This window comes from Ananas comosus, linkage group 1, assembly GCF_001540865.1.
Source record: "Ananas comosus cultivar F153 linkage group 1, ASM154086v1, whole genome shotgun sequence".
In the NCBI taxonomy this organism is placed as follows: domain Eukaryota; kingdom Viridiplantae; phylum Streptophyta; class Magnoliopsida; order Poales; family Bromeliaceae; genus Ananas; species Ananas comosus.
The window spans coordinates 10546470-10573448 of record NC_033621.1 but is presented as its reverse complement, the minus strand read 5'-3'; the positions used below and the strand labels follow the sequence as shown (position 1 = coordinate 10573448).

Sequence of the window (26979 nt, the reverse complement as noted above, 5' to 3'; positions counted from 1 at the left end):
CCCCACGAAGACCACCTACAACATCCTCCTCCACGGCCTCTTCCGCGCTGGCCAAACCCGCCAAGCCCTCGACTTCTTCGCCCAGATGAAGCGGCGATCCAAAACGGACCCGGTTTGCGCCCCCGACGTGGTCTCCTACACCACCGTGCTCCACGGATTGGGGCTCAGCGGCCAACTCCGAAGAGCCCGAGAGGTGCTCGACGAAATGCCGCAACGAGGCGTCCTCCCCAACGTTGCTGCGTACAACGCGCTCATCCAGGTAATATGCAAAAAGGGCACCGTCGACGATGCCCTCGCGGTGTTCGACGAAATGCTCAGTAGAGGTTACACCCCGAATTCGACCACATATAATGTTATTATACGGGGGCTCTGCCACGCGGCGGAGTTCGACCGGGCTCTGGGGTTCGTGGACCGGATGCGGCGCGACAGGTGCGGGCCCAACGTGCAGACGCATAATATTATCATGCGGTGCTACTTTGAGGAGGGGGAGATTGAGAAGGGGCTGGAGATGTTTGATAAAATGGGCGTGAGAGGCGCGTGCTTGCCGAATTTGGATACGTATAATGTAATTGTAAGTGCGATGTTTGTGAGGAAGAGGGGGGAGGACATGGTGGTGGCTGGGAAAATGGTGAGGGAGATGGTGGAGAGAGGGTTTCTGCCGCGGAGGTTTATGTTTAATAGGGTGGTTAATGGGTTGTTGGTTACGGGGAATCAGGATTTTGCGAGAGAATTGTTGCGGTTGCAGGATAAGTGCGGACGGTTGCGAAGGGAGATCAAGATTTGAATGTGATTTGGTGTATTAGGGTGAAGGGTTATGCAGAGAAAGTACTGTTTGAGTAGAGCTACTTGAAAATATCTGATAAAGTACTTAATCGATTGGTAGGGATGAGCAGTCAGGAGTATGCGAGCGAGTTGTTTGTGGTTAGAGGATAGTTGCAAATGCTTGAGAGGGGAGACGAGGTTACGAATGCGATTGGCTTACAAGGATGGAGAGCTTACGGAAAAGTATTGTTTGAGTAAAGCTATCTGAAAGAACGTTAATAAATAGGGATATAAATAATTGTTGGAGCGATGTTTGTGAGGAATAGGGGGCAGGACATGGTGGTGGCCGGGAAAATGGTGAGGGTGACGGTGGTGGGGGCTTGTTGCTGAGGAGCTTTATGCTTAATAAGATGGTTAATGGTTCAACAGCGACAGGAAATCAAGAGTTTGCGATGGTGTTGTTATGGTTGCGGGATAGGTGCAGATGTTGCAGAGGAAGATCAAGATATGAATGTGGTAGGTTTAGTAGGGTGGAGAACATATTGGGGGTGCATTGAAAAGAGTACTATTTGAGTAGAGCTATTTGAAAAGGCGATAATGAATTATTTATTAGAATCCTGTGAACAGGTTTCTGCAGCGGAAGCTTCGCGAGTAGAGCTTCAGTTTTGAGTAGAAAGCTCATCCATCTTCTTACAACAATAGAAACTCAATGATGCTGAAATTTGGCCAGGTACTCCAGAGTGAGTTATTGATGTTGATGTTGCGGGACAAAAGGGGATCCCTGCTTAGGGAGATTATGATTTGATTTGGAATTAAGATTATGGAGCAAGAGCTGTCCTGCTCGAAGAAGCCATAATAGATGCTTTGTTAGGGTCCTCTGAGTAGTCAACTGTAGTAGTTTCAAATTAAAGTTTCAGTTTTGACTAAAAGTTGAATCAGCTTCTTGCCGCAGCAAAAGCTTCAAATGGCTACATGGTAAAGCTTGGCCAAACAGGTATTTGACTTCTTTCTTTCTGTTTTGATCAATGGAACTATGATTGATTATTTGTTATTCGCAATACGAATGTAAATATAGAAATAGTGACCTCTTTAAACATGTACATATATAAACTCCATAAGAGGCTCTGCAGGATGCAGATAAAGCTAGAATAAGCCTATGCTTGCAAAATTTCTGTGTTTTTTTTTTTTTTGAGAGATAGATAGCATGCTACCCGCTTTGTTTATTTTATTGAAAAATAAAATTAGCTGAAAATATGAATCAACTAGAATTCGATCTCGGGATCTCGGATATCAACCATCAAGTACTTTGCCACTTGCGCTAGAAATAAATTTTCTGTGTTTTTGACAACAAATTGTCAAAAATATATTGGAAATAATGGTAGTTTATTTGAACATAAATGTAAGTGTACTGTTATATTTCTTATGCTATTTTGTTAGCTCTACTTTCGACTTTCGATTATCAATCTTTAAGCTACTGTGAGAGAATGTGGTGAAACTTTATCACTGCCCAGACAACAATTGGTTTTTTTTTTTTTTTTTTTTTTTTTTACAGTTATAATTTGGGCATCAATAATTTTGTGTGCTATTTAACTTGCTCTACAGTTGCTGCATATCATTACCTCATATGCATAATTATTTTACACTGTTAGTTTAGCACCAAATGTGAGATTGAATTCAAATAGAATCTTGACAAGAATTCAGTTGAATTTACTAATAAATTCTTCGATTTGGAACTAAATTCTAAATTCCAATTCTATTTACTTAGTTGTTTGAATAAAAGATTAAAATATTTCCATGTGATTTTTTTTTTATTCTATGTGAAAGAGATATAACTATATTTAACAAGGGGTGTTTCCAACTACATTACAATATATATCCATCATTGAAAATAAATTCTCGCCAAATATAACTACATGTCACTGAACATTTGAAATAAGATTCATTTGCGATGAAAAATCAACCATCCCAAATCTCTTTAAACAATTGAAATTTGATTAAACTTGTATGTACCAAACAAAAGAATTAAAAAAAAAAAAAACTAGAAAGGCAAATTACACTTTTGGTCCTCAAACTCTGAACTTCAACTTTAATATTAATTTTTATTCAATCAAATCTAAACAAATTTCAACGAAAAAGCTCAATCCAAAAATAAGAATCTCTGAGAGTTGAGGAAAGAACTACATGTACATACAATGCACGGCGTTTTTAAGTGTTTTTTTTTTAAGAAAAAAAAAAAAAAAAAAAAAAAAAAAAAACTCCCAAACAAAAAAAAAAAAAAAAAAAAAAAAAAAAAAAACTCCCAATAACATTGCATAGCTATCACTACCAAATGGGCCCCTGTCCATTCGACTCTCTCCCTTTAACTTTCTTTCTCTAAAAATAGGATGCTAGTTTGGAAAGCCCAGTGAAATTCAGAGTGATTCAAATATCTTAAATTTGACCAAAAAAAAAAAAAAAAATCATGTGTTTCGAGCTAGCTCAATACCACTGAAATGGAAAACCTGAAAAAAGTCCCAAACAGGGCCCTACCGAAGTTAAATTACAACAATACATCACACAACAACATGCCTATAAATTATTTATCACAACAAAGTGCAGGAGAGATTTTACTGCTCCTCTGAACAAAGAATAACAATATAGAGCAATTAAAGTCTCAATAAGATGGTTCACAAGATTCTACTATAAAATAAAGATAAAAATTTTTTTAAAAAAATCTGGCGAAAGAGTCTTCAAGTAAAACGAATCTCACTAGGTATAATTTCTGAACACCAGAAACATCCTCTCACCCACCCAACTTGACGCAAAGTGTCTTCTCTCAAAACTTACAAGAGCTGTTTTTCTTAACTATCGAGTGAAAAGTAATTAAATGAGAGAGAGAGAGAGAGAGAGAAAGGAAGGGAGCCCTTCATCTACTGCTTTAAGTTCCCACTGGGGGAAAGAAGAAGGAAGAAGATGGGGAGACATTTAACTCTCCGTTGTTAACTCTCGATGACGATTTGGTGGATTCTGGCGGTGACGTCCGGATCCCCCGATCTCACCACGAGCTTCATCGCGACCTCCTTGGGCCCGCTGATCCCAAAAGACAGCCTTGCCAGGACCTTCACGTTGCCGATGTAGACACCGGACAGAAGGCACGTGTGCGTGAAAGAAGGGCTAAAGTGCATACCCTCTTGAATTGTATTAATGAATATATATAGTACAAGAGATTGTCTTACTATAGTAACAATGACTACTATAGTAAGAGTATAACTAGGATTACATACTATATAATTCTACTCTATAGAAGGCAATGATACTACTCTATATAAGGCAAAAAAATACAATATCCTAATATATCGTAACATCCTAATATTGATAAAATATATCGTAACAGTGCGACCTCGAATTGCTCGGCACCACTTCAGTTCCCTGCGCCATTAAACCACGTTTTTTTAAAAGCATCAGATTAAAACTTAAAATGGTAAATAGGTGAAATTTAATTATCTGCAGAACTTATATAGAGATCCCCACGTAATAACCTCATTGTTTAAACTTTACGAATCATTGTGACTCATTAAACCACTTTAAACTAACAGAGTCGATAAAATTAGATAACTCAAATCCTTATTTACAGAGGTGTTTTTCTGAGTTGTGTGAACATTGTGCTTCATTTATTTTTGTAGTTAACAGGAGGTCCTGTTAGGGAGACCCACAACAGCAGCTACACACCAGAAGGCGAAGTGAATTTAAGCTACACCACTATAAATATCCCCCTGGTTGATTATTTAGTCAAATTTGATAAAATCTCTCACATGGTTAATGTTAAATAGTGACCGATACAGAAGAGATAACTTTGTCTCAATTTAGGAAACAAAAAAAAAAAACCCAAAATGGTAACTGGAAGTACAATATTGGCATATGCAATCGACTACATAAAAAGCCTACTGACCTCGCATGGTTGCATGCCAAGAATGTTGATGACAGCACTCACGGCCTCGGCCAGGCCGTAGTCTTGAATTAATCTGTAACAAGGTTTATTTCGCATCAACTTCCAAGTAAATAAAAAAAGAAATCCAGAGATGCTCATGTTGCTGTTGTAGTCTTGAATTAATCTGGTTTAGAGATCCTTGGACTATATATCTCAATTAATGTGTATGAATTATATATATTTGCTCATATAGAGAGGACATATAAAGCTGATCTATAAAATAGAAATTGCATGCATGTAGCTAAGACTTGATAGAAACCAGCAGCCTTGATTTGTTCAATTCTGGCAACAATATATATACTTTTAACTCAAAAGTGTGATAGTGGCGAGGAGAATTCCGATGAGGACCAACCGATACAAATATCTTTTCACAATACATGCATGTAGTATGTAATCAAGGTCAGGTTCTTAGATCTGCTCAATTATGAATCCTAATATTCCAAAAGCAAATCATACTAATTAAGAGAATAATGTCTAGTTATAAGTTACTGTTGTATCACAGACAATAATTTGTTGCTGCTAATTCGAATACCAAGACAAACCGACTGATACGTACAGAGAGTAACTACTTGGACATAATAAAATAACGTGAAGTATGAGTAGTTTGATCCAATTGAAAGCCCATCTTATTTATTCAAGTAGCTGCTCGATCGGGTATTGTATTTGTACAGTTGTACTTGAATACAACGTGCCCGTCATAAATGACTATATATTTCAAATATAGATCTTGTGGGAAGCCGCCTTCCACCCACAACAATCGTCAGCTGAAAATCCGCACTCTATCCGTTATATAACCCTAACTAATGTAAGACTTATCTCACACTTCCTGCAGGTGATTGGCTCTAATACCAACTGTTAACACCCTACTTCGCAGGAGTCGCAAATCCTAAAGCTACTTTAGCTCTAGCAAACTTAACTCTCCTAATATCTTTGGTCTAGTCACCACTAAAAATGTTATAGCCAAATTAAGAGATTTAATCCTATCATATCTCATATATAAGACTATTTCAAATCTTTTATTAGAGATCTCATAAAACTATTATTGAAAAAATTAAAATTTAGAAGAAAATTTGGGTATGTTGTCGGTCCATAAATATATAGCTACATGTAATATGTAACCTTGTCAAATCTTATGTCAAAAAACTATCTCTAAAAATAATTAGTTTTTTAAATTTAAAATTTTTCTATGCAATAGATTATTTCTCCTAAACTTTAATTTATTATTTTCTAAAATAAAATTTCTTAAATATTCATGTACAATGCACCGATTAACAACTAGTTTATTTAACAAGCAACCAGTACAAAAATTAATAAAGCTAAAAAATCATCAACCCGCCATCTTTATTTTTAAAATGGGTTAACGTTTTCTTCAAAAGTTGCAAATTTTAAAGAATCATACGAGGATCAAAGTTCTTGACACCTACCAATCTTATTTAAGACAACTAGATTATTCATAATAAAAAAAAGTTTAAATTGTTATAGAAAGAACTTAAAGTAGGAAAGAAATTTGGATATGCAATCAATATACCTATCTATGACTACATCAAATGTATAATAATATCCCATCCTATTAAATTAATTTATTATTTAAAAAATAAAGTTTTAAAATATCTGTGTGCTATGCATTGGGTCCAGCAACTAGTTTATTTTGAAATTAATTGAATTAATTGATACTGTTTGAGATTAAAAAAAAAATTCATATTTAAATTGAGAATATACTTTGTTTGAGATTTTTAAAAAAATCAAATTCAAATTGAAGATATAGAAGGAAAGAAATTAAAGTACGATTTAATTATTACTTTTCTTAGATAGATGTCAACAAGAGAAAAGATTAAAAAAAAAATATTGTTGTTTTATCTTCAAAAATTTTTTGAATTATTTTTCAAAATAAAGAGATTCTAAAATTACTATAAATTGGACCACGCCTCTCATTCTCTTGTTCATACCTGGAGAGAGAGAGAGAGAGAGAGAGAGAGAGAGAGAGAGAGAAGGCATGGGCCCCTCCTCTCTCAGCCCAAAAAAAATGAAAAAGAAAAAGAAAAAGAAAAAGAAAGAGAGTTAAAGGCATGAAGAAGGCAGCGGCGGTAATGACTTTGACGACGATGACGGTGTGCAAAGAGACCTTATGACCTTCTCTTTCTTCTTCTCCGACGACGATGACGACTTCAACAATAACAACGGCGTGGAAGGAGGCCTCATAGCCTCTTTCTTTTTCTTCCTCAACGACGATAGATTGGTGTATACGTGCAAACGGTATAGTAGTGATTCTTTTGCTGGTTTGATTAACAGGACCGTCTTCATGATAGGCCGACCTGATCAAATCAGGTATTGAATCGGTATTATCGTGTGCGCGTATTCACCAATCATCTGTCTTCCCAACATCGACGAAAGACCTACATAAACGTGCGAATGACGTGACGACGAATCTCCAACCGACTTGATTGTGCGGCCGTCTTCGTGATAGGCGGCTTGACACGCTCAAATCTCTATAAATTTATGATCCTTCAAAAAATAAAATTTAAAATATCTATGTTCAAAGCACGGGTTAACAACTATTTTATTTTGAAATTAATAAAATAAAAAATATAGAATTAAAGAATTTCCTATCCTACATCTTTGATTTGTATATGCAGTCTATATATTGAAGTTTATTTAAAAAAAGTTATAATCTCTACGAATAATTAGGTTTTAAATAGTTTTAAACAATTTTGTAGAATATATTATTTTTCTTAAAACTAAATTATTATTTCTTTAAAACAAGTAAAATTTTAAAAATATTTGTGTGCAAATGCACATGTTAAGCATTAATTTATTTTGAAATTAATCGAGCATAGCATACTAAAGCAAAGAATTCCCAACCCTTTATCTTTAATTTGCTTTATAATTGGTTCCTTTCCAAAGCAACAAGTTAAGAATAATACTTTAATTAAAGCAGAAACCTTTTGTTTCACCCAACTATATTGTTGGTATGTAATAATCTTAATTAACACAATTATATTTTTATAATTGCAAAAGGTTTAAACTAGTGAGTAAAGATTAAAAGTAAGAAAGAGATATTGGTGTGCGATCATCATATCTATCTGCAGCTAAATCGAATGTGTAATTTTTTTTCAACCTTATTTAAGGAACTTATTCCTATAAGCTAGTAATTAGATTTTAAATTTTTGATAAGTAATTTATAAATATTCTTATAAGTAATTTAAAATTTTTAAAAAATAAAACTTTAAAAATATTTGTATGCAACGCATGGGTACTTAATGACTAGTTTATCTTCAAATTAATTGAGCCAAGAATATAGAACCAAAAGAATCCCCAATCAGGCATCTTTAAATTGATTTAAAATAAATTGGTTTCTAAAATGGCATGTAAATAATCATACTTTTGTATTTGAAACTTCTTCTTTTGCCAAGTGGCAATCTAAATTATTGAACATGGCAATCTTGCTTAAAATAATTCTATTATTATAGTGAAAAAATTTTAAACTTGTAATGCTCCATTTCTCAAGAATTCATCCATCCTATAATTACTCCACCTCTAACACGTTTAACGCTTTTAACCTCTTGAGTCTAGTCACCATCCGAAATACTATCGTTTGGTTAATAGGTTTAACCCTACTTTATCTCGTATATAGAACTATTTCAAATGTAGGGGGAAAGAATTACTAGCCTTAGCTGATCTTGTGGGAAGCCGCCTTCCACCCACAACAATCGTCAGCTGGAAAGCCGCACTCTACCCGTCAAGACTTATCTCACACTTTCTTGCTGGTGATTGGCTCTGACACCAACTGTGACATCCTACTTCACAAGAGTCACCAATCATAGAACTACTTTAGATCTAGCAAGATTAACTCTCCTAATTAATCTCTTTCGTCTAGTCACTACCAAAAATGTTATAACCAAATTAAGAGGTTTAATCCTATCATATCTCATATATAAGATTATTTCAAATCTTTTAGAGATCTCCTAAAACTATTATTAAAAAAATTAAAATTTAGAAGAAAATTTGGGTATGCAGTCAGTCCATAAATATAAAGCTACATGTAATATGTAACCTTGTCAAATCTTATTTCAAAAAACTATCTCTAAAATAATTAGTTTTTTAAATTTAAAATAATCTATGCAATAGATTATTTCTCCTAACTTTAATTTATTATTTTCTAAAATAAAATTTCTTAAATTTATGTGTACAATGCATCAATTAACAACTAGTTTATTTAACAAGCAACCAGTACAAGAATAGAGCTAAAAAATCACCAACCCACCACCTTTATTTTAAAATGGTTTCTCTTCAAAAGTTGCAAGCAAAGAATCATATGACAATCCAAGTTCTTGACACATGCCAATCTTATTTAAGACAACTTGATTATTTATAATTAAAAAATTTTAAATTGTTATAGGAAGAACTTGAAATAGGAAAGAAATTTGGATATGCAATCAATATCTCTATCTATGACTACATCAAATGTGTAATAATATCCAATGTTATTAAATTAATTTATTATTTAAAAAATAAAGTTCTAAAATATCTAGGTGCTATGCATGGGTCAGCAAGTAGTTTATTTTGAAATTAATTGAAACAAGAATATATATCAATGAATCCTAACACTACATCTTTAATTTACATTAAAATATGTAAGTTCTTTCTAAAGTGGCAAGTAAAGAATCATATTTTTATAGTCGCAGTTACTATTTTCGTCAAGTGGCCAGCTAAATTGTTGACATATAGTAATCTTACTTTTAGTAATGATGTATATTATTTATAATAAAATAAAGTTAAACTATTGTAGAAAAAGTTAAAAATAGAAAAGAAATAAGTTGGATGTGCAATTAGTATCAGGTTGTAGCTTCATCTTTAATTTTCATTAAAACAGGTTCTTTTCCCAAATGATAAGCAAAGAATCAAACTTTATTTATCATGCATGCTTATAAATACATTGAGAGCCATTTGAACCTCTACGCTATTCTTTCTCCTCAACACATGGGCTCTTTCACCCTAACACATGAATAGCAATTTAGCGATTCAGTACGTTGAAAGCCATTTGGATCTCTCTGCTGCTCTTTCTCCTCGCACATGAACATGCATTTAGCCATTTGGATTTCTACACTGGTCTTTCTATTTAATACATGAATGGATATTTAGCGATTCAGGTACGCACATATTTAATTTCTTCCATTATTCTTATTACTTATCTTATACTTTTTTGGTTTTTTTTTTTTTTTTGTTTTCTTTAGATTATGTTATTTCTTGCTGTAATTGAGCTAGGTTTAAGACTCATTTATTCAATAGGGATAACACAATTACATGACTAACAAAAGAAAGAAAACTCCTAATAATATGAGAAAATTACTCAAATAATAAATCAAGTTTTCTACAAGGAAGGAAATAGCATCCTAATATGTATTCGTTAACACGTGCATGGAATGCATAATATCTATTAGATTAAAAAAATAGTCGATCTTTTCATGCTTTATTTTAGTTTTACTTGATATTTTATTTTTGTCTAATTGTCTTTGCTATTTAATTACTTGTTCTACCAAACCTACAAGTCTTAAAACCCAAATGTAAACAATGAGATATTATTTTTAAAAAACTACGAATTTTCATGCATAAATAAACTATGTAGGGTTCTAGATTACATTCAATGCTTTTACATTTGAGGGTTAAGGCATCTAGATTTGAGTTCTAGAAATTTTAGTTTATAAAGCACACAATAAAGTTTCACCTGCTAGGCTATTAATTTGTTTTTTTTTTGTATCTCGATTTTAATATTTTGTGGCTATTAATGGGATTTTTGTGGGATTTCATCTTCCTATTTATGCACGAACATAAAATACATGTAAATTTAAAGTTTAGGGGCAATTGCCTATATACCCCTGAAAAGTTTCCGGTTTTCTTATATACCCCTCTTAGAAGGCTAATATTGAAAATACCCTTCTTATGTTCCAAGTCTTTCTAATATACCCCTGGAGTTAAGCTCCGTTAGTGAGTTGCCGTTATCTCTGTAAAATTACCATTTTGCCCATTCCAATATATCCTTCTATCGTAACTAACTTTTCTTATATACCCTTTATATAGCAAATATTTTTCTTATTTGCCCTTCAAATATAAATTAATTAATTAAGCACGTCGAGACCGATCGTAGTTAAACCAACCTTGGTAGCTGGAGGCATAGTTAGTTAATTTGGATTCGGCAAAAATTCGGTACGGATATAATTCGGCAAGCGGGAGCTGGCGAGATGGAGGCGGAGGAGCCGGCGATCAAGTTGGGACTTGGGAGAGAAAGATGATAACTTAAGGAATTGGCATAATAAGTTAGGAGTAAAATAGGTATTTTATATAGGTTTTAACTCTAGTATACATTTAACCTATGTTTAACCCGAGTTAAGTTAACAGGGGATAACTGCGGGGGTATTTTAGAATAACAGTGGAACATATGAGGGGCATTTTAGAAAGAAAAAAAAAGTAGGGTTAGATCGGATATTTCCAGACGCATGAGGGGTATATAGGCAATTATGCCTAAAGTTTAAATTATAGAAAATCCCCTTATAAATATTCTTTTTTTCACTTTTTCTTCCTAATTTTTTAAAACCTATATTTTATCCTCTCAATATTTTAAATTGTTGTATTTAGTCTCCCTACGTCAAGGTTCGGTCACTGTTCCGTCCATTTTTTATAACTAGTATTTGACCCGTGCAATGTACGGATAATATATAATAATATAAACTAACAAAAGTTATTATGTGATGATAAAAAAAATATTCTAATTAATATTATATTTTTTTAACAAATAAAAAAATATACTATCAATCTTAATTATAGTACATATTAAAGTACAAAAGCTAGAGAAAAAAAATTATGGACCAAAGTAAATACTCAAGTAAAAAGCAAAATTCAATGCTGCTCTATTATCTATGAATTGGTGTGCAAAATAATTTACATTTACATATTGATGTGCAAAGCAAAATGATAACTAAAATTGATATGAAAAATTACAAATGACATTAATATTTAAGCATATAATAAGATCAACTAAACTTTCATATTTGACACAAATTATAGTAAGCACACGTATATAAGAGACATGCAAATTTTTAAAATTCAAAAATATATAGATGTTGGCCTTCAAAAAAATATAAAGAAAAAAAACTTTATTGAATGAAGATGGAAAATACCTGCTCCAATAACAATATAGATATATTGTTAAATAAGTTAAATGATAAATATCATAATATTAGTGAATTTTTTCAGAAAAATATCTAAATTTATTTAAAAAATAAAATGACAAAGTTGAATTGTTGAAAAATTATAAATTTTGAAATAACATGAAAAATAAACTGCTCACCTATATTAAGTTCTGAAACACTTCCCTCCCAAAAAAACCTTTTTGTAAAAGTTCGCCCACCTCCCTCCCAAAAAAAAGCAAATATTTAAAGCAAATATTTTATTTGAAAGAAAGTTAAAAAAAAAAAAGACAAAGACTACATTAAGAACTAATTTTTTAATTAAATATTTTATTTCAAAGAAAGTTTTTTTTAAAAAAGACAATGACTAATGCTTAAGTAAATATTTTATTTCAAAGAAAGTTTTTTTTAAAAAAGACAATGACTAATGCTTAAAATATCAAAAATGGGAATGTCTAATGCTTAAAATATCCAAAATATTACCAAAATACAATTAAACAAATGTCCAAAATGGCTAATACTTAAAATCCCCAATCTCCGATATAAGCATCAAAATTATTTAGTCTTTTTCCTTCTTGATAAATATTTTCTGCTTGTTGCTTGTGTCACGCCCGGGTACCAGCGGAAGCATATCCGGTTGCGTGCACAGACCCGCCGTGTACACCACAACGCAAGTATACACAAGGCGTCTACAAACCATATAGTAAAAGCATATAATTCAACTAGGTAATCAGAGCAAGACTTATAAGTTTAGACTTATACAATCCAAGCCTTAGAACAGAAAATAAGAATAAAGTACAATTATAATAACTTAATATACATCTCGATACTAAACTATATAAACTGCTGGAGGTGATCTAGTACACGTCCAAAAAGGCTCTAGCTAGTCGCTGACCCCTCGCCAGGAACCCTAGCCTTTCCCGCTGTGGAAGGCTCTGTAAAAAAAAACAACAACAAAGAGGGCGTGAGAACTATTAAACAATAGTTCCCAGTGGGTAAGCCGCCGAGAGTGGCGAAGTACACCACTAGGTCAACTGTGGCATGAGTAGATAGCAATAAATAAGCGAGTAAATGCAGATAATACAATAAGCAATTATATGCAACAGATATGGAAGTAAACTACTCATGCTATTTGCTCAACCATAAATAAATAACAATAGATTGCAGGTATCAGTTATCATGATAGATTCTATCAATCATATTACTTGACAATTTAACCAAACATATATCAGAATGTATGCAAGATAATTCACTTTACTAAAATTACAGATGATATCATGTAATTACCTTGTTCCATAGCAAGAAAGAGACATAATGTCATTCATTATGTTGCTAACCAATCATGATGTCAACTTCTAGGTTGTTCATCACTAAGCTCACTTTAGATGTCAACTTTCTAGTATGTTCATCAATAAGTTCACTTAACCAAAGACATAAAGTAACTATATTACTATGTCCAGCTAAGGTTAAAGTACTTGTCATAACCCAATTTCCAACAGACTTACCCAAGGTAAGTTCAAGCCGCGCCGTGCCTAATAGCCCCGTGGTAGTCAACATCCCCACTCGAGGAATGAGCCTCCCCCACGGCATTCCATTTCGGCACTCACTTCGTACATTTGCGAGCATCTGTCGCTAAGCTGTTCGGGAGTGCTGGCTTGGGGGGGAGCGACCCCGCAAGCGTGTGCAAACGCACACAATGGCATGCAAGCCGTAGTCCACAGTACCAGTCTCACAACAACATCATGTCCCTGACATGGAATCTCAACTCAAGCCACTCCGGAACGCGAGGCTTGGGGGGCGCGACCCCCGCAAGCATGTACGAAAGAGCATAATGGCATGCTAGCTATAGTCCAGGGTACAAATATCTCAACAGCATCATGTCTCTGACATGGAATCTCAACTCGACCCAAGGTCGGCATTGTAGTACCCAATCATAAGTCACTATCAACAACTTGTTGATATGATTCTACCAATAACTAGTATAACTTGACAAGTTAAGGCTTTACATCACACTCATGACTCTAACAGGCTATACCTGGTCAGTGATTCACAACCTCTCACTACTCCTTACACATAAGGAAAGTGGTTTGCTAATGTTCTGTTCAAAGACTCATGGCACATATCCTGTAGTCCAATATAAATCTCTACTTGACTATACAAGTATGTTATCATATCCAAATCTAGTTATCTACTAGATTATATTTAGTTGAATAATCATTCAAGTTATGCCATCATATGAAAGTCTAGTTACTTACTAGAACATATACCATAATACCAGTCTATCATGTGAAAGTAGAAACTAACAAGGTAATGCAAGCGATAAAACACTCTTCTCATGATCTCTATGCCATTCATTCTACAATTAGAAATGCATATGCCAAACAAAGGCCTTTACCTGAACTTTCAGAGTATAGCAATTATACATAATATTGCATAGCTCAATCCTAAATACATCAATCTCTTTGTTGTTCAACAGAACTAATTAGTCCATTCACGAACTTACCATGCTATCCTCGTGGATAACAACAAGCCAAATTGCATATACCAGCTACTAGGATCATGAATTCATAGTACCTAACAGGTAACCATGTAGAATGGACAAGTCCTGAATCTTTCATTACCATTTAAAGATGCTATCATTTCCGATATGATCTACATATCAGTGCATGTCTCACTGCTTTAAACTATACATATATTCACAAGAATATGAAATAACTTCAACTCAGATGTCAAAGGAGACATAGAGGAAATTCACCCATTTTGGGAAGATCCGACCCACCTGTAGTGGTGTCAATCCACTAAGATCAGGGTCTCGAAAAGCGTCGACAACTTTCTGTCGCGACTCCGTGCAAATAGAACTAGAACGGCCTCTACCGTAATTAGCGCGTCGTCGACCTGTAGAAAAGTCAATTTAGACTTTCGAACATGTTCAATTATCATTTACATAAGACTAGGAGAGATTAAACTAGAGTCATCGCTCATATTTTACAAGTTAGCATTTCAATGCTACAGAAAGCGGCAACTATAGCCGAAAACCTTCTTTTGGCGATATCTTTGCGTAGGTTCGTCGGATTGCCGAACCGACTTCGCCAACGCGTTTCTTTTACCCTCAATTTGGTTTATACGCGGTCAATTTCACTTTAGGATTCTTATTTTGCAAAAGTGCATTGCCGGGGTCAGTTTTCTCAAAAACACTATTTCAATGCAATTTCACAATTCAATAGAGTAATTCAACTCTTTATTAGCCCAAGGACCTCAAATCAGTTAGTAAAAACTGTCTAAATACTTCGATTCATCTTTCACTCTATTTCATTATCTTTCTTTCTTGCTTTCTTTTCTTTTCTTTCCTTTCTTTTCTTTCCTTTCTTTTCTTTCCTTTCCTTTCCTTTCTTTTCTTTCTTTTCTTGCTTGCTGCCCCTGCAGGGCAGCAGCTGCTGCTGCCACTGCTGCTGCGCATGCTGCTGCTGCTGCTGCTGCTCAGCTGCTACTCCAGCAGCTGCTGCTGCTGATGCCACTGCTGCTGGCTGCTGCTGCTGAAGCTGCTGCTCAGCAGCTCCTGCTGAGCTGCTGCTGCTGCTGACTGCTGGCTGCTGCAGCTGCTGCTGATGCTATTGCTGCTGCTACTCCAGCAGCTGCTGCTGCTGTCCACTGCTGCTGCTGCTAGCTGCTGAAGCTGCTGCTGCTGCTGAAGCTGCTGCTGCTGAAGCTACTGCTGCTGAAGCTGCTGGCAGCAGCTGGCTAAGCTGCTGCTGCTGCAGCAGGTTGCTTGTGCTGCTGCTGCTGCTGCTGCTGCTGGCAGCAGCTGCCACTGCTGCTGCTGCTGAGCAAGCTGCTGCTGCTCGCTGCTAAGGCTGACAGCAGGGAGAAGGGAAGAAACAAAGCAAGGAGAGAGAGAGGAAATAAAATTCTCACCTTTCTTTTTCTTCTTCTTCTTCTTCTTCTTCTCTTCTCTCTCTACGTATGGGCTGCAGAAGGGGGATAAGGATGGAGCTCCCCTGTTGGCAGGTTTAGTGGAATTCCACTAAGCCATAGCTAATTACCATTTTGCCCCTCGACTAATCCGTTTAGCCGCGCGGATCAAATACCTTTCGCAGGCCCTTCCGACAGTCCGATTGAGCTCAAATTTGGCAGGAATGTTCGTTTTTACTTGACAAGTCCACTGAAATTTTAACATTTCAGTTTCGACCCCGTTTGGTCACTGCGAACTGTCCCGAACTGTAATCTTTATCCGATAACTTTCAGATGCTATTTCTCTCTCTACAGGTGTTAGAAAAATATAAAACTTCAAATCTAGCCTCATAATAATGTTCCTGACATCTCTGCGAATTTTCATAATTTTCTGACACTGTGCATTTTCTGCTAATTTTCTCAGTCCCATTCTTTACAGAAAATTTCAAATCTTCTGTTTTCGCTCCGATTTCACCCAAACACTTCCAAAATACACCAAGGGACCTTCCCAAGCTACCAATTTAATTTGGAAACAATTCCTTTTCATTTTGACATCATATGGTTCATTTCGACCAAATCGACTACAAAATTCAGCATTCGAGTTACCATGGCAATTGGAATTCTTTTGTCACTTCTTTTCCACTTGTATCTATTCCCACACTTCCAAAGTGTGCCAATGACTGATCTCAAGCTTCTAATTCAGTTTAGAAGTCTTTAATTTCCATTTTAGCATTATTGTGCCCACTTTGATCACAATTAGCTTTTAATCAAGTTTCAGCCTATTACAGCTTGACATCTGATGCTCTCCTTGCGTAAAGTCGTCTTCTGCAATGATAGAGTTTTTTGCGCTTTAATGGAGTCAGTGTGTTCGGTGATGTAATATCTGATTCTTCATTATCGCACGTTACAGAATTGGACTCCTATAATGACAAACATATAAAAATTTATGTTAAAAATTAAATCATATCAAATTAAACTACTTTTAATATATATATGCTATTAAAAAATATATAGATCGACCTGAATTGTAGCATCATATTAAAATTTAGAATTGCCAATTACCTCAATTAAAATTGACTTCTTCAAAAATTCATCAATCAGAGTTTTATCGCTGCTCAGTTTGTTCACTGTGTACACAAGCTTAGGATGATTGATATTATTGTCCTTTATCCTTATCTTGAATAGCATTATTTTTTTCAGAAACTCATCAAGCTTTTCAGGTGCCAAACTCATGTCACCCGTCTGAGTAAGAATATTTACTATTAGTATATAAAAAATAAAAAACAGACTATATATATTTATGATAAATAATACGCACTTACCATTAAAACTTGTTGGTGTAATTGCGCGGCAGTACTTTGCAGAAACTGGACAACCTCACGATCAAATAAAATCAACAAAGCACTCCCAGACTCGTCTATCACTCTCAGTTGGACTTTGAAACTACATGCATATTGTAGGTTGTTGTTAGAAAAATATCACATTAAATCATACACTTCAAAATCTACATATAAAAGGAAAAACTCAAAATTGAAATATATAACTTTTAAAATTGAAAAACTCAAAATTAAAATTAAATTTTTTAAATCTTAAATTTAAAAATTTAAAGTTCTAAATTTTAAATTTTAAATTTAAGATTAAATCTAAATTTTAAAATATCAAATATCAAATTTTAAATTTTAAAAATTAAAAATAATAATTTAAAATTTAAAATTTAAAATTTAAATATAAAAATTAAATTAGAGTAGAATTAGCTAATCCATCCTAATTCCAGGGGTAGGATTTGTTAACCCCATCCCTAAACGTATCCAAACCCCACCTCTTTTCAATCTTACTACTATAGGAGATAAAAAGGAGATAACCCCTTATCCTCCCATCCTAACCTCCAACCAAAAACACCAGTATAGAGTGGTCTCCTTCTACGGTAGTATAAAGCTCGAATAATCTTGTTCCATTGAAGTTCCGGTGCCATGTGAAACTTCCACCACCATCTGGCATTCAACTTGGAGAACAAACTCGATGCTTCGAGTTCAAAGTTCAAACTCTATGTTACTGCTGCAAAAATGCTCGCCGATGTTACCTCCATGTAGGGTTCAACTACATCAAATTTGGTATCTATGTTCTTGAGAGATTTTTTTTTTTTTTTGAGAGATAAGTAGCACGCTACTCGTTTCGTTTATTTCAGTTAGAAAATAAACTTAGTGAATCAACTAGGATTCGAACTTAGGTCTTGAGTACCAACCACGAAGCCCTTTACCACTTGCTCTAAGGACGATCGGTCGTTCTTGAGAAATTTGATCATCACTACATGCATTATACGCTTGCGTCATATTTCTTCTCGTTGGCAACTTGCGCACTTCCACTTTGGAATATCTTGCTCATGAAGGAAGTTGTAATTAGTGGAAAAATGGTTGTTGTTCTCGATAGAGAACACACAAAATCCACTTTCAATATATACAATTACTGAATACAAAATATAATCCCATTATTCTTGGGATTACAATATTTACATAATTACATTCTAAAAATGTACAATATTTGAATCCAAATATTTTCTATTTGGAGTGGTTGCCATACTTGAGAGATTGCCATTCTTGAATTTCCACAATTGCTTATAATTTGAATACTTGTCAAAGTTGGTAGATTCCTGATTTTGGGAATTTGATTCACCCACAATTAATTCCTTAATTGTATCATCACTTGATCCGCCATTAGCTCATCCATCCAAACTTATATATGTTGCTTTCTCCAATCAGTTTGCTGTTGCACTTTACTGATTTTTGCAAACCACTGCATCAGAATAATCATTATTGATATAATCCCATTCAACAAAAAGATAAAAAGTTGTTGTAGATTTATCTATGAATGCTGATGTTTTTCTAATATTTTCTTGATTAATCATATCCATGTAATGAGTTTAGCTTGAGTTCCTTAAATTCATGATTGTATTAGCTCTGACAAAAGCTCCGTGTCATTTCTTGCTTGTGATTTGGGTTACCTTTCCTGGATTCTTTTCTTATTCAATTAACTCTGATCAAAGTGAAAAAGGTTCTTAGATTTCGACAGCAATACAACTATACAAGCCATTCTCTCGAATTTGTGTTTTTTGTTGTCATGCAATTGGATTTCGCACCGTTAATCAGGATGTTTCCTCTTTTCCCAAAAGCAACAGATTATCCATAACAAGGTTTCTACATCAAAACCGACCGTCTCTAGCACAAGTGGCAAAGAGTTTGATGGTTGGTATCCGAGGTCCCAAGTTTGAATCTTAGTTGATTCACATTTCCACCTAAACTTATTTTTAAAATGAAATAAACGAAGCTCTCAAAAAAAAAAAGAAGATTTCTACATCAAAGAAAAGAGACAGATTTGTACTAACTTCTTCAGGGTTTGTAACTTTCCGAACTATTTTCACCTTTCTACTTTCCTTCTCTTGGCATTATAGAAAAGCTGTGACTAAGGCATTCCAAGGAATAGGGAACTTACTAACAACTGAATAATATGCGGTAAAATATGTAAGACCTAATACTATGCCAAAGTTTAAAGAAATATACTGTATTCTAATCTCCAGAAATCACATTTTCAGCAAGTTTCTGGCATTTCTGGATTGCACTGAATATCTAGCAATGCTTGAACTTATTAAGGAAAGAAGAATGAAAAAGTTCATGTACATTACAATATGTCTCATGTAACATGAACTTACCAGTTTAGGCTCTGCAGAAAATATTTGGAATAGATCTAGATGGCTGTCGAGAAACAAAATCAGATGCAAGGGTAAAGCTTAAGGCAGCACATTCTTCTCTTTCTTTCTACCTTGTCAATCCAATATACTCATCTTGCTTGCTCTACAAAGAATCCTTATAACCTCTTTACCTCTATATAAGCCTACGATGGCTATGGAAATCCTCAGATAATCTCGCAAGCACCGCACGTAGATAACATGGGTATATTATGCGAGTCTTGTTACCGATGCTTCAAGCCCAGTCCTGTCCCTGCCCAGGAAGCCCATCAAATTCTCAAGGGAACGGTCGTGATCTCCCAATCGTTCGGACAGTCCGATGCTAGAAAATCAACCACCGTCCGTCTATATAGCAGCACTCAAGTTGATCCCAGTTAAGTGCTTTTATGAACTCTTGAGCTAATTAGCTCGTTTTCGAATAATGTGATTACTAGTTATTAATTCTGGTTTATTGTGCAGACACTGGTAGAGGAAAGCTAAGTAGGGAGGCAACACTTGACGGTGGCAAGATTGGTAAGCATGGGAATGTCAATACGGTGACGTATCAAGTCTCGATTCCCGTTGAAAACAGTTTTGGCACCCCTGGCGCTATCGTAGTGAAAAATGGGGGCCGGCATGAGTTCTTTCTTAGATTTGCATCTATCGATATACTTGAAGATAGGACTATCCATTTCGAGTGCAATTCGTGGGTGTATCCGATCACAAAGACGAACTCCGACCGCTTGTTCTTCGCTAACACAGTAAGCTTTATTTGAACTAGAGAAAAGCCTACAAAATACAAACTTGATAGAACATATCCTAGCATAATGCTTGTGTCATTGCTCTATTCTACTTCAGCAAACATGTTTTAAAAGTGTAATGCTTTGCCACCCTATGGTTTCTGCTCTCTTTCCACGCCAAGACTTGTTGTTAATGTGACAATGCGGATCATTAAGCAACTACACATTGGGACAAAAAATGACTCGCGTGGTTGTCACATATTCACTTTTCATATCAGCAGGTTTGTCGCATTGAATCAGAGGGTGGTAAAGAAGGATCCGCCTATGATAAGAAAATTTCTATTGTGTGCTGTATTTGCAGAGCTATCTTCCCACTCAGACTCCGACAGCTCTGCAAAAACTTAGGGAGGAGGAGCTAGTGAATCTTAGAGGGAATGGAAGGGGAGAAAGGAAACAATGGGAGAGGATATACGACTACGATCACTACAACGATCTAGGAGTTCCCGACAGCAGACAGCGTGTGAGGCCCGTGTTAGGAGGCACCAAGACGTACCCTTATCCATGCAGGGGCCGTACAGGTCGACCTCTTAGCCGTGCAGGTAATATTATTGTTCTTTGCCATGGATCCAACATAACACCTAAAATTCGATACCTTAAAGGGAAATTCATCTTTTGTAGTCTAAATACACAGATATAGTGTTGATTTTCTTTAGAACAAAACAGTTTATAATTGTGCACAACCTATACTTTAACATGTTCTCGAATCCAACCAATGTTATATGTTTAGTATAGACTTCTCAGAAGAAGTATGGTTATTGCATTTTTGTTAGACAATTTGATCCTAGTATCTACACTAACACTAGCTTCTTCTCTTGCAAAGATGGAGAAACCGAAACAAGGAGCAAATTCATAGATCTCGACTTCTATGTTCCACCGGATGAGCGGTTTAGCCCTGTAAAACTCTCCGAGTTCATAACGCACTCGATCCAAGCCGTATTGCACTTCGCGTTCCCCGAAGTCAAATCACTGCTCGGACACGATATTGGCAACTTCGAATCATTCAAAGAGTTGACAAAGGACCTCTACGCAAGGCCTCATGAGCCGTCTATCGTTGAAGGCGTGGTGATGGAGAAGTTGAAGTCCCTCCTACCAAAAGATATCTATAAGGAAGTCATCCGGTTGACGAAGGAAAACCCTTTGAAGTTCCCGGTTCCACAAGTGATTGCAAGTGAGCCAGTTTCACCAAAACACTAGGGGAAATGGATTAATTGTTTTCTTCTCTTTTTCTTTGATAAAAATGAAATGCCTGACCTATAAACAACAACGCATTTTGCAATAGGAACTTTTTTAAGGGTTCAATTGTGTCAAGTAATAGGTTTTGACAAGAAATACAATCACAATCAAATAATTGTACAAGAGTAAGAAAATAAATATCCAACTAGAAAGGTCGAGAACTAAAGTAAAACTTTGGAAATTGCTTGAGGACCCCATTGGTGCAATTTATCCCTTCACAAGTGTTAGTATCATTAGCTAACTCTTTTGCAGCTGATGAGAATGCGTGGAGGAGTGACGAGGAATTCACACGAGAAATGCTAGCTGGGCTCAACCCAGCTGTGATCAAATGCTTAGAAGTAAGAAGTCTTGGATCCCCCCTAATCAAATGAAAAGAACTTTCTTAATCAATGTTTTAGTTTTTTAAAAAAACTTTCTAAGTGAGTTTTGTACCTTAAACAGCAATTCCCGCCAATTGGAAGAGAAGAGAAGTACAGCTCTATCAATGCCTCACATATACAGGGAAAGCTCGAGGGCTTAACCATTCCTCAGGTTGGTATTATTTCATTCTTGAAATTTTTTTATTCTGGATGGAAAGTCATCTTGTGTCGAGAAAGATCTATATTAGATCTTATGTTTGCATGTGCATTATTCGCTGCTTATCATCTTTAAAGGAGTATCTGACGGTTACCATTTTTTCTTCTGAAAGTATGAATTTTATCACTATATACAGGCTTTGAAGCAAAAGAGGATTTTAATCCTCGATCACCACGACTACCTAGTGCCGTACTTAAGGCGCATAAATGCGCAAGGAATGTGCATCTACGCGTCCCGCACCCTCTTGTTCCTGAAGAATGATGGAACTCTAAGGCCTTTGGTGATAGAGCTTAGCTTACCAGGGGAAGGGATGGAACAAGAGGTCAGTAGGGTGTTCATACCTGCAAACCAGGGCACTGAGGGAGCACTTTGGATGCTAGCCAAAGCTCATGTTGCTGTTAATGATTCAGGATACCATCAACTCATTAGTCACTGGTGAGTGAATGTTGCCGATAAAAAGATTCTTGGTTCATGATTTGGTATCAACTATTCTATTTTTTTTTTTCCCGAATAAATGTATTTTCAGCATTGTTGTTTTTATTGTCCTGAAGAAAATTTGATATCAAAAGAAGATTAAAAAACCACAGCCCTGCATCAAATTCTATAAGAAAAGGATAGAAAATCACTTACAGTGCCAAGTGCCTCCTTTATCTCTTGTTTCTTAGGAGATCCTTATGCTACCGACGGTTTTACATATTGCATTAACATTCTGATATTGAGACAGCGCAAATGCATATTTATGTTGAGAGGAATTCAACTAAAGATTGTAACAAAGCTCATTTATATTGTATGCTTTCACCCGAAATGTCTTTGTAGGCTACACACACATGCGGCGGTTGAACCTTTCATCATAGCTACACGGAGGCAATTGAGCACAATACATCCTATTTACAAGCTTCTCAATCCTCATTTTAAGGACACAATGCATATAAATGCGCTTGCGCGAGGGGTACTTCTAAATGCCGGCGGGGTCCTTGAGAGGACTATGTTCCCGGGCAAATATGCCATGGAGCTATCCTCAACCATTTACGAGAATTGGCGATTTACCGAGCAAGCCCTTCCCGAAGATCTCGTTAAAAGGTAGAACATTTCTTTTACCACTAGCAATTGCTTCATATATATACATTAATACATATTTTTTTAACTGTCAGCTTTAAAATGGTTCCACAACCTATTACTTGGATTATATGCATTTCAAACGGTGAATCCTACAATTTTTAAGATTCTTTCGGTCCCAACCTTTTCTGTTAAGTTCTTTCAAGACTAGTAGTACTCTTTTGCTTCATTCTTGTAACTGAAATCTTTCTTAAGCAAAGATTATGTCTTTTTTCCCATTCTATTTGTTCATAGGTAAAACTTCTTCATGATACCCATGTAGCTTTGTCACTTATAAGCTAGTTTGTGTCTTTTTTTTTTTGTTATGCCAAATAATTGAGCCTCTGCTTCTCGAGGAAAGAAGCAAAACACCATCATAGGTGTCGTTTTGTCTTTTCTTTATTTATGTTATATGCCAACTTTACCACCTCAGGGGGCTAGCAATAAGAGACTCCAACCAACCCTCTGGTGTGACACTCCTCCTGGAAGACTATCCTTACGCTGCGGACGGACTCGATGTCTGGACTACTATTAAAACTTGGGTCATCAACTTCTGCTCCCACTTCTACCATAGTGATGAAGATATCGCGTCCGACGTCGAGCTCCAATCGTGGTGGAAGGAGATTCGCGAGATTGGCCATGGCGACAAACGCGACGATGTTGAATGCTGGCTTCCGCTGAACTCACTCGCCAACCTAATCCAAAGTCTGACCACCCTCATCTGGATCGCTTCTGCCCTCCATGCAGCTGTCAACTTTGGCCAATATGGCTATGCTGGCTTCCCTCCAAACCGCCCGACACGGTGCCGAAAGTTCATCCCACAAGAAGGTACTACCAGAAACAAACTATTGGCGCGTTGTTCTTTACCAAGATTTGTCATGCCACTGGCATGGGCCGTAATGGCACGCCAGTATAATTTGACACACTTTTTTTCTATGTCGATATGAAACTATGCCGAGCTAACATAAAAATCTCGAATAACTTAAAATTTCAAAAATAATTCATTATTTTACACGATTTCAGAGTCAGAATGACCTGATTAGACGTCTTTCTAGACTTCTAGTCTCACTCAGGTGTCTCTTTTAAATCAAATATGTGTTTAGAGCATGTTCATGCAGAAACACAATTCTCTGAAAATCTAAGCTTTTGGAGAAAATCGATTGCTTTACAGGTACTCCTGAGTTTGCGGAGTTCATAGGCAATCCAGACAAGTACTACTTGGAGATGGTGCCGGACCGGTTCACAACGACTCTCGGGGTGGCACTAATAGAGGTGCTCTCCGAGCACATAGCCGACGAAGTGTACATTGGGCAGAGGACATCGTCGAGGTGGACCGACGACGGTGAGGTCCTGCGGTTGTTCGATGAGTTCGCGGAGAGCCTCCGGCAAGTGGAACAAAGGGTAGAAGAAAGAAACAAAAATGTAAAACTGAAGAATAGGCTGGGGCCAGCAAAGGTTCCCTACACATTGCTATTTCCAGACACTTCAAATGTAGGGAATGAGAAGGGAATTACAGGAAAAGGAATTCCAAATAGTGTGTCTATATAGCAGTTCATAATAATATGTTGGTGTGTTGGTTTTATTATTATTATTATTGGATAATGGTTTGTTATTATAAGAGGAGATATGATTGATAGGATTTGCTTTGTTGGAGAAATTAATGTACTAAATTGAAACTACAATTAGAGACGGTACATAAGTAGAATTGTCAGAAGTAATTTGTGTGATTGTGATTATTGAGACTCTTCTATTATTGTATTATGTCAAAATTTTCAATATTGCGGCTACAACAGAATATATTTTAGACGGCACTTTTTAGACGACGCTCTATTCTAGCGTCTTTAATATATGCATATGCTGACACTATAATTAAGTGTCACTAATAAATATATTTTAATCAAATACTAATAAAAATTTTTTGATGCTATATTAAAATATTTGTATATTTATCTTGACATATTTACTTAATGACTCTTTATTCGACCTTTTTAAAAATATCGGAGTTATTCTTGCCAACGTTTAAAACACCGCTTGTCACGCCCCGGATTACACAATTTCCGGGCACGTCGACAAATCCGCCGTATACAAAGAATTTTTCCAGTATACGAAGCGTATCGGTAACTGAAAATATACAATACTACAACCAGTAGTATAGAGCTGTAAAGAAACCAAACAGGTAGAATAAAACAAGTCTCACATACATACAACAAAACGCTATACAAAGGTACTCGCTCCAGCGAGTTATAACAACTGTATGTACATGAACTCAACAAAATAAACCGGAACTACCTGCAGTAGTGGATCCTCTATCTCAGCAACTCGTCGGGTAGGGCTCTAACTCGCGACGCCCTTGCCTCGATCAGCCTCGGAAGGCGCAGCAACTGAAACCGGTGGCTCTACAAAACAGTGGTAACAACTGGGCGTGAGAACTACTGTAAAAACAAGTAGTCCTCAGTGGGTACCGCCCTCAACATTATCGGTCCACCGACTAAGACTACAGTCAGAAACAAACTAGTAGTTAAAGCTGAAAAGAAATCTACAGCTACCTGTCTCTATACTATCTAACTGTAGTAACTGTCAAATCTGACTCAATCTCAATAGGGACTGTGAACACACCAGTCCCGGGGACTGTGAACGCAACCGTCCCGCTTGTCTAAGTCACGCTACCTCCACGCAAAACAGTCTGTGGATAGCAAAACTAGTCAGTGACATCAACGCGAAAGCACAAAGCCAAACTACGGAGCGGCAACTCGTGGGCGCGACCCAACCGAGTATGCAAGCGCATCTCTGTCGAGCTCAATCAGGCTCTCACAGGCTAAAGTCAAGAAAATAAGTCCAATTGGGCTACTAACCACTAGTCACGTGCCCTCGGCACAATCAAATCTCAAAATGACCAAATCCGGGTCCACCGTCAACCGCGACGGCACCCACTAATCCGTAACAGTCTAAACACTACTGTAAAAATAGACTCGGCATCCCAGCACGAGTGTAACAATAAATTAGACTACCTGGGGTACTCACCACAAGAACACTGCAACTGTATAAAAGTACAAGGGCCCCTAAGGCTAAATCAGGTAGTTTAACATATGACAGGTTCCGAACACTGGTTTTCTCCTATGTTTTATCCAAGTCCAACATGTATAATTAATAACAAACAGTAACATGCTCCCAATTCAATATATAGGCCTAGAACAATGCATAAACATGAATATGAGCTAAACAATACCAACGCAGATATCCTAACTATACATGTTGACTAACAAGGCTATAGGAGTAGAAATCCGATGATAAACCCACCTCGATCGCTAATCCAATCCGGCGCGACGTCAAGAACGGTGGAATCGCACCCTCGCCCGGCCTCCTCGCGACGCTACGGCGACAAACGTGCGCTCGAACGGCTCCACGACGCGACGTCGGCGACGAACGCTCCACCCAAGCTCCTCCTCCTTACGTACGGCTCCAGAGAAAAAGAGAGGAAGGAAAATTAATTAAAGAGGTGTTGATTGCAACCCTCAATTAAATACATGGATAAGCATGCATGCATGGGGGTACGTGGCAGCATCCATATATATATATATATATATATATATAGTCCGGCTATGGTGCTTGTAAAAGCACCAAGCACTTGGTGCTTGTAAATTTTTTACCGTTAGATCTACATCTTTGATCATTTTCATCCGTTAGATCATACTATTAAAC

General features: G+C 36.2%; 2 protein-coding genes and 1 long non-coding RNA gene across 7 annotated transcripts; 2 read left to right on the top strand and 1 right to left on the bottom strand.

Annotated features, from left to right (window-relative positions):
* LOC109710222 (pentatricopeptide repeat-containing protein At1g74900, mitochondrial-like) lies at positions 7–1959 on the top strand. The gene has a single exon (XM_020232717.1). The coding sequence runs from the start codon at positions 86–88 to the stop codon at positions 782–784; it is 699 nt and encodes a 232-aa protein (XP_020088306.1). The 5' UTR covers positions 7–85; the 3' UTR covers positions 785–1959.
* Positions 9704–25020, top strand: LOC109710194 (probable linoleate 9S-lipoxygenase 5). 5 transcript variants are annotated; one of them, XM_020232699.1, is made up of 11 exons: positions 9704–9876; positions 19859–19970; positions 20057–20337; positions 20678–20915; positions 21197–21544; positions 21862–21947; positions 22051–22140; positions 22322–22620; positions 23002–23265; positions 23714–24108; positions 24452–25020. In XM_020232699.1, exons 1-11 carry the CDS (start codon positions 9853–9855, stop codon positions 24826–24828), a joined length of 2514 nt encoding a protein of 837 aa, XP_020088288.1. In that variant the 5' UTR covers positions 9704–9852; the 3' UTR covers positions 24829–25020. The 5 variants fall into 5 exon arrangements, with proteins under 5 accessions (XP_020088288.1, XP_020088266.1, XP_020088274.1 ...); XM_020232677.1 differs by having other exon boundaries at positions 19769–19970; XM_020232685.1 differs by having other exon boundaries at positions 19743–19970.
* On the bottom strand, positions 12806–15863 carry LOC109710232. Its single transcript, XR_002216324.1, has 3 exons — positions 15823–15863; positions 14690–14805; positions 12806–12845 (listed from the first exon to the last, which is right to left on the bottom strand). It is a non-coding gene; the product is annotated as an uncharacterized LOC109710232 (long non-coding RNA).